Source organism: Carassius carassius, chromosome 21 (assembly GCF_963082965.1).
Source record: "Carassius carassius chromosome 21, fCarCar2.1, whole genome shotgun sequence".
Classification (NCBI taxonomy): Eukaryota; Metazoa; Chordata; class Actinopteri; order Cypriniformes; family Cyprinidae; genus Carassius; species Carassius carassius.
Window position 1 is genome coordinate 32,934,522 of NC_081775.1, and position 12,463 is coordinate 32,946,984.

The following is a 12,463-nucleotide window of genomic DNA, read 5'->3' on the forward strand; positions in this document are numbered from 1 at the left end:
CAACTGACTGGATGTCCATTACCCCTTATTTATACTCATTATCAGATTTAAACAGACTTGTCATGAAATCTGAACTTTCTTACATATTAAAATAATTTACTTATGAATATAATATAATAATTATCTGAATGTATTAATACAATAATTATATATGAATATAATCATAAATATAATAGTGAGAAAATGCTTTGACAAATCTGTGTATAATCAAAAAGTCTTCTTTTGAGCTCAATCATAAGATATTGTTCTGTTCATTTCTGCATTACCGTCTGCACAAATAGATAATTTATTTAACAAGCTTTTTAGTGACATAAAGATGACATTATGCTAGATATAAAAACACTCACTGTTTTCTAACTCTTAAAGCTGCAAAATTCAGATTGAGAACTAGAGATATTGAAATAGAGACATCTAAAGGGTTAAAAGGCATGAATGAACAATAATGTTTTCTTCATGTTTCTCACCTGCAGTGAAGGATCACTTTCAGAGCAGATCTTCTTCTTCTCCTCTTCCTCTCTTTCATACTCCTCTCTCTATTCCACTCGTCTTCTCTTCTGTTCTTCTTCATGCTGTTCTTCAAGATCTTTCTGTTCATCTTCTCTCATCTTTCTTTCTTCTTTCATTCTCTTCTCTAAATCCTCTACTTGTTCTCGTCTCTCTCTTTCTATTCTCTCTTTCTCTCTGATTATTCTCTCCATTTCACTCTTCAGTCTCTGAATCTCTTCATCACAAATCTGTTTCTCTCTCTCTCTTCTTTTCTCAACTTATTTTGCACTTCGTCTCTCTTCTCCTTTCTGTTTCTCCCATTCCTCTCGTTCTCTCTTCATCTCCTCTTTCATCTCTCTCTCTTTCTCCTTTAATTGTGTTTTATATCGTTCCTCTCGTTCATTAATCTCTTCTTCTCTTCTCGTCTTTTCTTCTTCTTTGTGTTTCTCCCATTCCTCTCGTTCTCTCTTCATCTCCTCTTTCATCTCTCTCTCTTTCTCCTTTATTTGTGTTTTATATCGTCCTTCTCTCTCATTAATCTCTTCTTCTCTTCTCGTCTTTTCTTCTTTGTGTTTCTCCCATTCCTCTCGTTCTCTCTTCATCTCCTCTTTCATCTCTCTCTCTTTCTCCTTTAATTGTGTTTTATATCGTTCCTCTCGTTCATTAATCTCTTCTTCTCTTCTCGTCTTTTCTTCTTCTTTGTGTTTCTCCCATTCCTCTCGTTCTCTCTTCATCTCCTCTTTCATCTCTCTCTCTTTCTCCTTTATTTCTGTTTTATATCGTCCTTCTCTCTCATTAATCTCTTCTTCTCTTCTCGTCTTTTCTTCTTTGTGTTTCTCCCATTCCTCTCGTTCTCTCTTCATCTCCTCTTTCATCTCTCTCTCTTTCTCCTTTAATTGTGTTTTATATCGTTCCTCTCTTTCTTTAATCTCTTCTTCTCTTCTCGTCTTTTCTTCTTCTTTGTGTTTCTCCCATTCCTCTCGTTCTCTCTTCATCTCCTCTTTCATCTCTCTCTCTTTCTCCTTTATTTCTGTTTTATATCGTCCTTCTCTCTCATTAATCTCTTCTTCTCTTCTCGTCTTTTCTTCTTTGTGTTTCTCCCATTCCTCTCGTTCTCTCTTCATCTCCTCTTTCATCTCTCTCTCTTTCTCCTTTAATTGTGTTTTATATCGTTCCTCTCGTTCATTAATCTCTTCTTCTCTTCTCGTCTTTTCTTCTTTGTGTTTCTCCCATTCCTCTCGTTCTCTCTTCATCTCCTCTTTCATCTCTCTCTCTTTCTCCTTTAATTGTGTTTTATATCGTTCCTCTCGTTCTTTAATCTCTTCTTCTCTTCTTGTCTTTTCTTCTTCTTTGTGTTTCTCCCATTCCTCTCATTCTCTCTTCATCTCCTCTTTCATCTCTCTCTCTTTCTCCTTTATTTGTGTTTTATATCGTTCCTCTCGTTCTTTAATCTCTTCTTCTCTTCTTGTCTTTTCTTCTTCTTTGTGTTTCTCCCATTCCTCTCGTTCTCTCTTCATCTCCTCTTTCATCTCTCTCTCTTTCTCCTTTATTTCTGTTTTATATCGTCCTTCTCTCTCATTAATCTCTTCTTCTCTTCTCGTCTTTTCTTCTTTGTGTTTCTCCCATTCCTCTCGTTCTCTCTTCATCTCCTCTTTCATCTCTCTCTCTTTCTCCTTTAATTGTGTTTTATATCGTTCCTCTCTTTCTTTAATCTCTTCTTCTCTTCTCGTCTTTTCTTCTTCTTTGTGTTTCTCCCATTCCTCTCGTTCTCTCTTCATCTCCTCTTTCATCTCTCTCTCTTTCTCCTTTATTTCTGTTTTATATCGTCCTTCTCTCTCATTAATCTCTTCTTCTCTTCTCGTCTTTTCTTCTTTGTGTTTCTCCCATTCCTCTCGTTCTCTCTTCATCTCCTCTTTCATCTCTCTCTCTTTCTCCTTTAATTGTGTTTTATATCGTTCCTCTCGTTCATTAATCTCTTCTTCTCTTCTCGTCTTTTCTTCTTTGTGTTTCTCCCATTCCTCTCGTTCTCTCTTCATCTCCTCTTTCATCTCTCTCTCTTTCTCCTTTAATTGTGTTTTATATCGTTCCTCTCGTTCTTTAATCTCTTCTTCTCTTCTTGTCTTTTCTTCTTCTTTGTGTTTCTCCCATTCCTCTCATTCTCTCTTCATCTCCTCTTTCATCTCTCTCTCTTTCTCCTTTATTTGTGTTTTATATCGTTCCTCTCGTTCTTTAATCTCTTCTTCTCTTCTTGTCTTTTCTTCTTCTTTGTGTTTCTCCCATTCCTCTCGTTCTCTCTTCATCTCCTCTTTCATCTCTCTCTCTTTCTCCTTTATTTCTGTTTTATATCGTCCTTCTCTCTCATTAATCTCTTCTTCTCTTCTCGTCTTTTCTTCTTTGTGTTTCTCCCATTATTCTCGTTCTCTCTTCATCTCCTCTTTCATCTCTCTCTCTTTCTCCTTTAATTGTGTTTTATATCGTTCCTCTCTTTCTTTAATCTCTTCTTCTCTTCTCGTCTTTTCTTCTTCTTTGTGTTTCTCCCATTCCTCTTGTTCTCTCTTCATCTCCTCTTTCATCTCTCTCTCTTTCTCCTTTAATTGTGTTTTATATCGTTCCTCTCGTTCTTTAATCTCTTCTTCTCTTCTTGTCTTTTCTTCTTCTTTGTGTTTCTCCCATTCCTCTCATTCTCTCTTCATCTCCTCTTTCATCTCTCTCTCTTTCTCCTTTATTTGTGTTTTATATCGTTCCTCTCGTTCTTTAATCTCTTCTTCTCTTCTTGTCTTTTCTTCTTCTTTGTGTTTCTCCCATTCCTCTCGTTCTCTCTTCATCTCCTCTTTCATCTCTCTCTCTTTCTCCTTTATTTCTGTTTTATATCGTCCTTCTCTCTCATTAATCTCTTCTTCTCTTCTTGTCTTTTCTTCTTTGTGTTTCTCCCATTATTCTCGTTCTCTCTTCATCTCCTCTTTCATCTCTCTCTCTTTCTCCTTTATTTCTGTTTTATATCGTCCTTCTCTCTCATTAATCTCTTCTTCTCTTCTCGTCTTTTCTTCTTTGTGTTTCTCCCATTATTCTCGTTCTCTCTTCATCTCCTCTTTCATCTCTCTCTCTTTCTCCTTTAATTGTGTTTTATATCGTTCCTCTCTTTCTTTAATCTCTTCTTCTCTTCTCGTCTTTTCTTCTTCTTTGTGTTTCTCCCATTCCTCTCATTCTCTCTTCATCTCCTCTTTCATCTCTCTCTCTTTCTCCTTTAATTGTGTTTTATATCGTTCCTCTCTTTCTTTAATCTCTTCTTCTCTTCTCGTCTTTTCTTCTTCTTTGTGTTTCTCCCATTCCTCTCGTTCTCTCTTCATCTCCTCTTTCATCTCTCTCTCTTTCTCCTTTAATTGTGTTTTATATCGTCCTTCTCTCTCATTAATCTCTTCTTCTCTTCTCGTCTTTTCTTCTTTGTGTTTCTCCCATTATTCTCGTTCTCTCTTCATCTCCTCTTTCATCTCTCTCTCTTTCTCCTTTAATTGTGTTTTATATCGTTCCTCTCGTTCATTAATCTCTTCTTCTCTTCTCGTCTTTTCTTCTTCTTTGTGTTTCTCCCATTCCTCTCGTTCTCTCTTCATCTCCTCTTTCATCTCTCTCTCTTTCTCCTTTATTTCTGTTTTATATCGTCCTTCTCTCTCATTAATCTCTTCTTCTCTTCTCGTCTTTTCTTCTTTGTGTTTCTCCCATTATTCTCGTTCTCTCTTCATCTCCTCTTTCATCTCTCTCTCTTTCTCCTTTAATTGTGTTTTATATCGTTCCTCTCTTTCTTTAATCTCTTCTTCTCTTCTCGTCTTTTCTTCTTCTTTGTGTTTCTCCCATTCCTCTCGTTCTCTCTTCATCTCCTCTTTCATCTCTCTCTCTTTCTCCTTTAATTGTGTTTTATATCGTCCTTCTCTCTCATTAATCTCTTCTTCTCTTTCTCTCTTTCTCATGATGCTGTCTTTCATTCTCTATTCTGTTCATCATTCTGTCTGTTTCTGTTTCGTATCTGATCTGAAGATTTTCTTTTTCTTTCTTTACAGTCTCTATTTCTTTTCTCATTTCCTTTCTTTCATTCTTACACTCCTCTTTTACACTTTTCATCTCGTCTCTCATCTGCTCCTCCTGTTCCTTCATTTCTCTTGTATATCTCTCTTCTCTCTCATTATACTCTTCTTCTCTTCTCTTTCTCTCTGTGTCATGATTCTGTCGTTCTTCCTCCATCTTCATCTTCATCTTCTCATTCTCTTCTTCATGTTTCTTCATCAGTTCTTCTCTTTCTCTGTTCAGTTTCTCCATCAGGATCTTCATCTTGTTTTCTTCTTCTTCATGTTTAGATTGAAGATCTTCTCTCTCTTTCATTAGTGTATTATATTCTTCTTCTCTTTTCTTCCTGTCAATCTCTATTCTGTTCATCAGTATTTCTATTTCTGTGTCGTATTTGAGCTGTTGTCTTTCTTTTTCTTTCTTCACATCCTCTATTTCATGTCTAAATTTCTCTCGTTCTTGTCTCATCTCTCTCAGATGTTTCTCTTGTTCTGTTATTTCTTTTTTCAGTTGCTCTTCTCTTCTCTCTCGCTCTTTGTCCTGATTCTGTCGTTCTTCTTTTATCATCTTCATTCTCTCTTCCTCTTGTTTAAGTCTCTGATTATATTCATCCCGCATTTCCTGTTCTTTCTTTCTCCATTTCTCCTCCTCTTCTTCTCTTCTTTGTCTTTCCTGTTGTTTCTGTTTCTCCCATTCCTCTCGTTCTCTTTTCATCTCCTCTCTCATCTCTCTCTCTTCCTCCTTTATTTCTTTAATATCTCTCTTATATTGTTCTTCCCTCTCTCTAAACTCTTCTTCTCTTCTCTCTTTCTCATGATGTTCCTCCATCTTCATCCTCTCTTTCTCTTCTTCTAGTTTCTTCATCTCTTCTTCTCGTTCTCTGACTCTCTCCATCAGCTTGTTCTTCTGTATTTCTCTCTCCATCTCTCTGAACTTCTTACATGAGTAGTAACTCCCTCCGTTTGTCTTCACCATGTTGTCTATCTTCTGCAGTAGATCAGTCACCTGTGTTCGGTCTCTAGTCTCTTTATTATTGAACACATTGAAATTGTTTCCACACACATCAATCAGGTTTCTAAGGGCAGATCCAGGTTTTCCTAAACACTGATCAATGGTTTTGTTCTCCTGATCATCTCCTCTGGTGAAGAGCACCATGGTGAACATTAACGATTTCTCTCCAAATGTCTCCTGAATGATCTCCACAGCTGTTGCTTCTTCTTTAGTGAATCGTTGTCCTAAATTGAGCACGATGATGAACACATGTGGTCCAGGCAGGATCATGGAGATGCTGTTGCTGATTTCTCTCTGGATTTCTTCATTACTGAGTTCAGTATCAAACAGTCCCGGAGTGTCGATCACAGTAATGTGTCTGTCGTTGATTTCAGATGTTTCTCTCTGACACTCTTTAGTAACAGACTCTTGAGATGTTTCTGCTGTAAACGCTTTTCTTCCTAAGACGGTGTTTCCAGTTGAACTTTTCCCAACTCCTGTTTTTCCCAGCAGCACAATCCTCAGATCACCTTCTCTCTCTGTTGAACCTGTAACAGAAGATATGCATCAGTTTTACAGCCTAAAGTTTTTTTTTTTCAGACAAAATTGGATTCTGTAACATAAAAGAGGTCTGCTATCTGCTTGGTAAGTATTTATGTAAGAAGCCAGATTTACATGCAACTCTATAATTCACACAGTTCTGAGACACATCAGTGTTCTTTTTATATTTTCATCAGTTGCTCTCTGTCAAATTTACATTATCTGCACAGTTTAAAATTACAATTTTAGTGCAAATATTTGAGAGGAAATACAGGTGCATCTCAAAAAATGAGAATATCATGGTTTTTTGCTTTAATTCTGATGGTTATGACTTACAGCTTAGGAAAATTAAAAAAGTTTAATATTTCATTTTGAGCTTGATTAGTTTGATTAATTTTGAGTATAATATGGAAATGCTCCCACTAAGTCAAATAATGAGAAAGAACCAAATTGCCTATCACAGCTATGCTGATGATACCCAGATTTACCTAGCTGTGGCGGGGGAGGCGTGGTTTAGCGAAGTCTGCAACGGGAGAGCGAGTGAAGAGACAAGCGGCGGTAAGTGGTTCAGGTGAGAAACAAGTAACAGCTGGATCTCGTTGCAGTGATTGGCGTGGGGAACCAACATTTAAGGAGCGCGACAGCTGGCGAAGGACGAGAGAGACGGGGACTCGTGAGAGCTAGAAGCTGGAGAGTGGCTCGGCAAGGACTGCAGTAGTGACTCCAGAGCGAGATTGTGAAGTGCGCGCACCTGCCGCGTTTGTTTTGTGTTTTTGGGAAATTCTGTTAAATAAAATATCTCACGAACCCCGTACGCCGACCCTGGTCTTCTTCCTCTACCTCAGTCAAACTTTCATTACACTGGTGCCGAAACCCGGGAGGATGGAGAGCATTCGCCATGCAGACTCCGTCAGCTACATCATCCTCGCCGTTTGCGGACATCATTTCATCGCTCGCGGTACTGCACCAAGAACACCACCAGGCCCTGCTGGACCTGCGGACCGACCAGGACCACCGGTTCCAGACTATGATGCAGGTCCAGCAGGAGGACCGCGAGCTGTTCCGGAGCTTGCTGGACCGGGAGGGACGGATGGGGACGGCCTCCCCCAGCGCCCCGCCCGCCCACATGCCGCTCACCAAGATGGGGCCCGCCGACAATCAGGAGGCTTTCCTTGACCTGTTTGAGCGGACGGCGGAGGCATGTGGGTGGCCGATGGACAGCTGGCCCGTCCGGGTGATCCCTCTGCTGTCGGGGGAGGCCCAGAAGGCGGCCCAACAACTACCCGTCCCGAACCTCCTGGTCTACGCTGACCTCAGACGAGCCATCCTCCAGAGGGTCGGCCTCAGCTCAGAACAACATCGCCAGTGCTTCCGGTCGCTGGCCGAGGCGGGCCGACCCTTTGTGTTGGCGCAGCAGCTCCGGGACTCATGCCGCAAATGACTGCTGGCCGGGGACAGCGACGCCGATTCCATCATCAACGCGGTGATGCTGGAGCAGTTTGTCTCCCGCCTCCCAAAGAGGACCGCCCAGTGGGTCCAGTGCCACTGTCCAGCGTCGCTGGATCTGGCCATCCAGCTGGCGGAGGATCAGCTGGTGAAGGATCAGCTGGCGGCGTGCTCCGGGGTCGGCGAGCCCCTCCCTGCTGTCTCTCTCTTTCTCTCTCTTCCCCTGTCTCCCCTTTCCCCCCCGCTCCAAAATATCTCCCTCTCCCTAGGTCCCGTTGGGTGGGGCCACCGAGGGCTGCACCCCGCTGGAGGGTGGCGATGGAGCCTGCGGACCATGATCCGGAATTGGGACCGTTGGCTAGAACCCTTCTTATTTGCTTTGCACGAGGTCCCCCAAGCCTCCACAGGGTTTTCCCCCTTCGAGCTTCTCAATGGACGTTAGCCCCGGGGGTCGCTAAGGGAGCTAAGCTGCGAGAATTTACACCGGGAGATAAAGTGCTCGTATTACTGCCAACCTCTAGCTCCAAATTGTTAGCCAAGTGGCAAGGACCCTTTGAGGTCACACGGCGGTCACATGTACTGAAAACAATCATCAACAAGGAGGGTAAGTCACAGAGGGTCATTGCTGAAAGGGATGAATGTTCACAGAGTGCTGTATCAAAATATATTAATAGAAAGTTGAATGGAAGGAAAAAGTGTGGTAGGAAAAGGTGCACAAGCAATAGGGATGACCACAGCCTTGGGAAGATTGTCAGGAAAAGCTGATACAAGAACTTGGGAGAGCTTAACAAGGAGTGGAATGAAGCCAAAGTCACCACACTCAGATGTCTTCAGGAAAAGGTCTACAGCTGTCACATTCCTATAACCTAGCCAATCCTGAACCAGAAAAAAATAACATCAGAAGCATCTCAGCTGGGGTAAGGAGAAAAAGAACTGGACTGTTGCTCAGTGGTCCACAGACCTCTTTTCAGATGAAAATAAATTTAGCATTTCATTTGGAAATCAAGGTCTGGAGTCTGGAGGAAGGGAGGAGAGGCACAGAATCCAAAGCCAAGTGTGAAGTTTCTGAAGTCAGTGATGATTTGGGGTGCTGTGATATATGCTGGTGTTGCTCCATTGTGTTTTATCAAGTCCAGAGTCAATGCATCCATCTACTAGGAGATTTTGGAGCACTTTATGCTTCCATCTGCTAACAAGCTTTATGAAGATGCTGATTTCATTTTGCAGCAGGACTTTAGCACCTTCCCACAGAGCAAAAACCACTTCCAAGTTATGATATTAATGTGCTTGATTGGGCAACCAACTCATCTTACCTGAACCTCACAGAGAATCTATGGGGTATTGTGAAGAGGAAGAAACGTATCATCTGACAAACGATACAGAGGAGCTGAAGGCCACTATCAAAGCAAACCTGGGCTTCAATAACGCCTCAGCAGTGCCACAGACTGATCGCCTTCATGCCACGCTGAAGCAGTCATTCATACAGAAGTATCGAGTGCATAATTAAACATGCTTTGGAGATCTTGGATATTTCTGTTTTGTAAATCTTTTTTGATTGATCTTTGAGAATTTTTTTTGAAGTTGTAAGTCATAACCATCAGAATTAAAACAAAAAACTTGAAATTTCAGTTTGACTGCAATGAATCTAGAATATAAGAAAGTTTGCTTTTTTGAATTAAATTACAAAAAATAAACAACTTTTCCATGATATTCACATTTTTTTAGATGCACCTGTATGCAGTACAAAAAATGAGCTTCACTATGAGCTGCATGTTTAATATGGACCAGGAAACATTGTAGAGATTTTAACATTTGAAGCGGAGTTATTTTTCAAACACAAATGATTCATATTGTAAAACTATAGTAAAACTTTCAGCTTCACTGCTCCAGAGCATCGTAGTAGTTCAGTAATTTGTCAAAATTTACTTTTTAATAATCTTAGTTTTCTGTGGAACACTGAAGCTTGACCTTTAACCTTTGGAATGTTGATTTTTGCAGTTCTTCGGTTTAAAATACAAATGTATAAAGCTCTAAAATAGAATCAAACTCTACTGTAGTAAAAACTCAATTTCAAAACATGCTCTGTAGTTGAAGACCCAAAATGATTTTCTGGGCCTGTATTCACAAAACATTTTCTTACCACTAAGAGTTCTCCTTAACAGCAGTTAAAGTTCTGAGCTATGATTTTTTTTCTTAAAACCTATTCACAAAGCTGCTAAGACTAACTTTTAGTAAGGAATAGAGAGAAGTCTTAAGCTCAGAGTAAGGGGTCAGGGTTGAGGTCATTGCTATTGAGATGCCATCAAGCTTATTAACTATGCAAACAGCGATTGGCTGATAGTCTCTGTCAGAGATTCATTCATAGAAATATTGTAGAGTTTGATATTATGTTGCCATATTCAAATATAGGTTTAAATATAAAAATGTTAATTGCCACATTCAAATAAAAATTTTAAAATGCACGTTAAGTGTCTCTATTTTAACAAGTATATGTTCGTCTTATTGTCAGCCTCTTACTTGTGTGCTTCTCGTAATTAGTGACTATGCACATAAACAGCCTTTTAATAAACAGAGTAGAATAATTATGGCTGAAAAATACTGGTCGTAAGTGGACCCGATTTTGAGGGGGGACTTGATTTCTCCTGACAATGGCAACAGCCATTTGAGGAATAGTTTGTTATTTGGTCTTATTGATTTAGGAGTCTTCGTCACTACTCCTAATGTTTCACAGTTTCACAAATCGAGCGCAGTGTTAGTTCAGTCAGGCCATGGAGGCAAGGCTGTGAACAGCTGATGCGGTCAAGCTGTCAAATAGCTCCAATCACCACCTCTCTCCTATTAGACACGGAACATATATATATATATATATACGTGGCACTACTGCTCGGTAAGTATGCTCAATGGCTCTCAAGGAGAGCTGCTCCTCTGAAGACTGAAGTATCTGTTTGCACACTTCTGAATGATGTTCTGTAGGACGTCACTGGTTTCATTGGTCTCTTGTGTCGTGAGCACCATGCTGTGTTGATAAACCTGCTCAGAGAAAGAGAGCAGCACCTTCTCCACATGCTCCTGATCTTCTGCTGAACACAGCTCATGTTTGAGGAGCAGAACGATCACGTGAGGTCCTGGATCAGACAGAAACACACACTCTCTCACTGTCTGTGTGATCTGATGATCTGAGATGTTCCTCTGGAGCAGCTGAGGACTGGTGATGACCATCACATCTCTGTCCTTCAGTCTTCCTCTGACTCTCTCTACAACATCTGGAGGAGCTTCACTGTCAAACGCTGCTCGTCCTAAGATGAAGTTCCCCACCAGACTGTTTTCAGACACGCTCGAACCCAGAAGAACAATCCTCACTGCAGAGAGTCAAATCAGACATTCACAGTCCTCACATCATACAGTAACACGTGTGATATGTAACATGTTATGATGCCAGGATCTTCACCTTAATCCAGCATCACAGATCAAAATAACCAGAATCCAGCAGCAGAACATACATTTAATCATTTGTGTTTTGATGGGGATAAATTGTCCATAATTTCACTTACTCAGAGGAGGACCATCTTTGCTCTGTTTTCTCCTGCGAGGAGGATTGTGGACGACAACCACTGTATGAAACAAAAGACCTTCATCACCCAACAGAAAACATCTTTGAACAAATGATTAAAACTGCAGAACTGGTCTAAGTGACAGTCTGAGATGCTTAGAAGTCACATCATTACTTTAGTTCTGTGACAGAAGATGAAAGTGAAACTATCACATTCATAAATTAACTAAAGTCATAATTTAATATCGCACCTCACAATTAAGTTTCGTATAACAGACATTAAGAGAGTATATGATACCTGTATTTTGAGGCTTCATCATTTAGACGTTTCTTTCCATGTCGCTACAATGGAACCAGGAAGAAGTTTGTAGGATTTGCTGTTCACTTTACAAAGGATTCTAACCTGTTCCTGTCTGTCTGGTCTGACAACAAGTGCAGGTCAAAGTTCAGGCTTGAAGCATAATGTGAATAAATGACAAAAACATCAGCTAACCATAAAGATACTCAATGACAAAAACAGATGGAAGAAAATCAATTTATTCAAGACATACTAGTCCTTATTTTAATTATGCATTCATGACGTTACTAATGCATTTGCTCTCTTTTTTAGACGTTGTATAATATGTTTTGCTATAAAAAGCCAGTTAAATTGTTCAATGTGAGAAGACAGCAGCTCATTCTCTTGTTCTTCATCACTGACTGCTGTTCAGTTCTATTCAGAGAAAACCACAGCAGTTTCTTTCATCTATGTACTACTACTAATAATAGCATCGATGGAGAAAATCTGTGCTGTTCTTTCAGGATCATAATGATACAGAGACTTACGCTGCCATCAGATGAACAGAAAATGAGCTACAGGAAGAACTTTACAAGAACAAGAGCTTTTCCCTTATGAAACAAAAATATATTGCAGTATATTGGAAAATATCATGTAATATATTAGGCATATATTCTTATATATATTTATTTTTTCCAATATATTGCAATATATTGAAAGCGGCAATCATTTGTATATTTTGCAATATATTATTACATGTATTCAAATATATAATATTTTAGAAAATAAAAAGGGAAATTAATATATTACAATATACCACAATATATTTTAAGAAGTATATTGGTAAATATATTTTCCTTTCGTAAGGGAACAAATAAACATTGATGATCCAAATCACTGCGTGAGCTCCTCACACCAGCAGCAGACGGGAGCTTTTCAGGTCTTTGCTGTTCGTAAGAACTGGATATTTGCACGTAAATAAATTCAATTTCACGTCAGATTTTTGTTGAATGTACTAAGAATATTAATGAGATTTATTGTGAATCAGTAAGTGGCTCAAATCACAGAATCTCTATGTTGATATGTTTTCATAAGTCACTTTAATAACTGGATCATGT

At 39.6% G+C, this 12,463-nt stretch overlaps 2 protein-coding genes across 2 annotated transcripts; both read right to left on the minus strand.

Annotated features, from left to right (window-relative positions):
• Nucleotides 1-1,094: 1,094 nt before the first annotated feature.
• LOC132097316 (golgin subfamily A member 6-like protein 22) lies at nucleotides 1,095-2,633 on the minus strand (the record flags this gene model as incomplete). Its single annotated transcript, XM_059502940.1, has 2 exons — nucleotides 1,095-1,686; nucleotides 1,894-2,633. Coding segments are annotated over 2 exons (1,332 nt in total), but the record flags the coding sequence as incomplete, so codon positions are not given.
• Nucleotides 2,634-4,210: 1,577 nt separating this feature from the next.
• On the minus strand, nucleotides 4,211-11,127 carry LOC132097318 (golgin subfamily A member 6-like protein 25). The gene is made up of 3 exons (XM_059502941.1): nucleotides 11,070-11,127; nucleotides 10,429-10,877; nucleotides 4,211-6,096 (listed from the first exon to the last, which is right to left on the minus strand). Coding segments are annotated over exons 1-3 (2,130 nt in total). The 5' UTR covers nucleotides 11,071-11,127; the 3' UTR covers nucleotides 4,211-4,416.
• Between the last annotated feature and the right edge of the window lie 1,336 nt (nucleotides 11,128-12,463).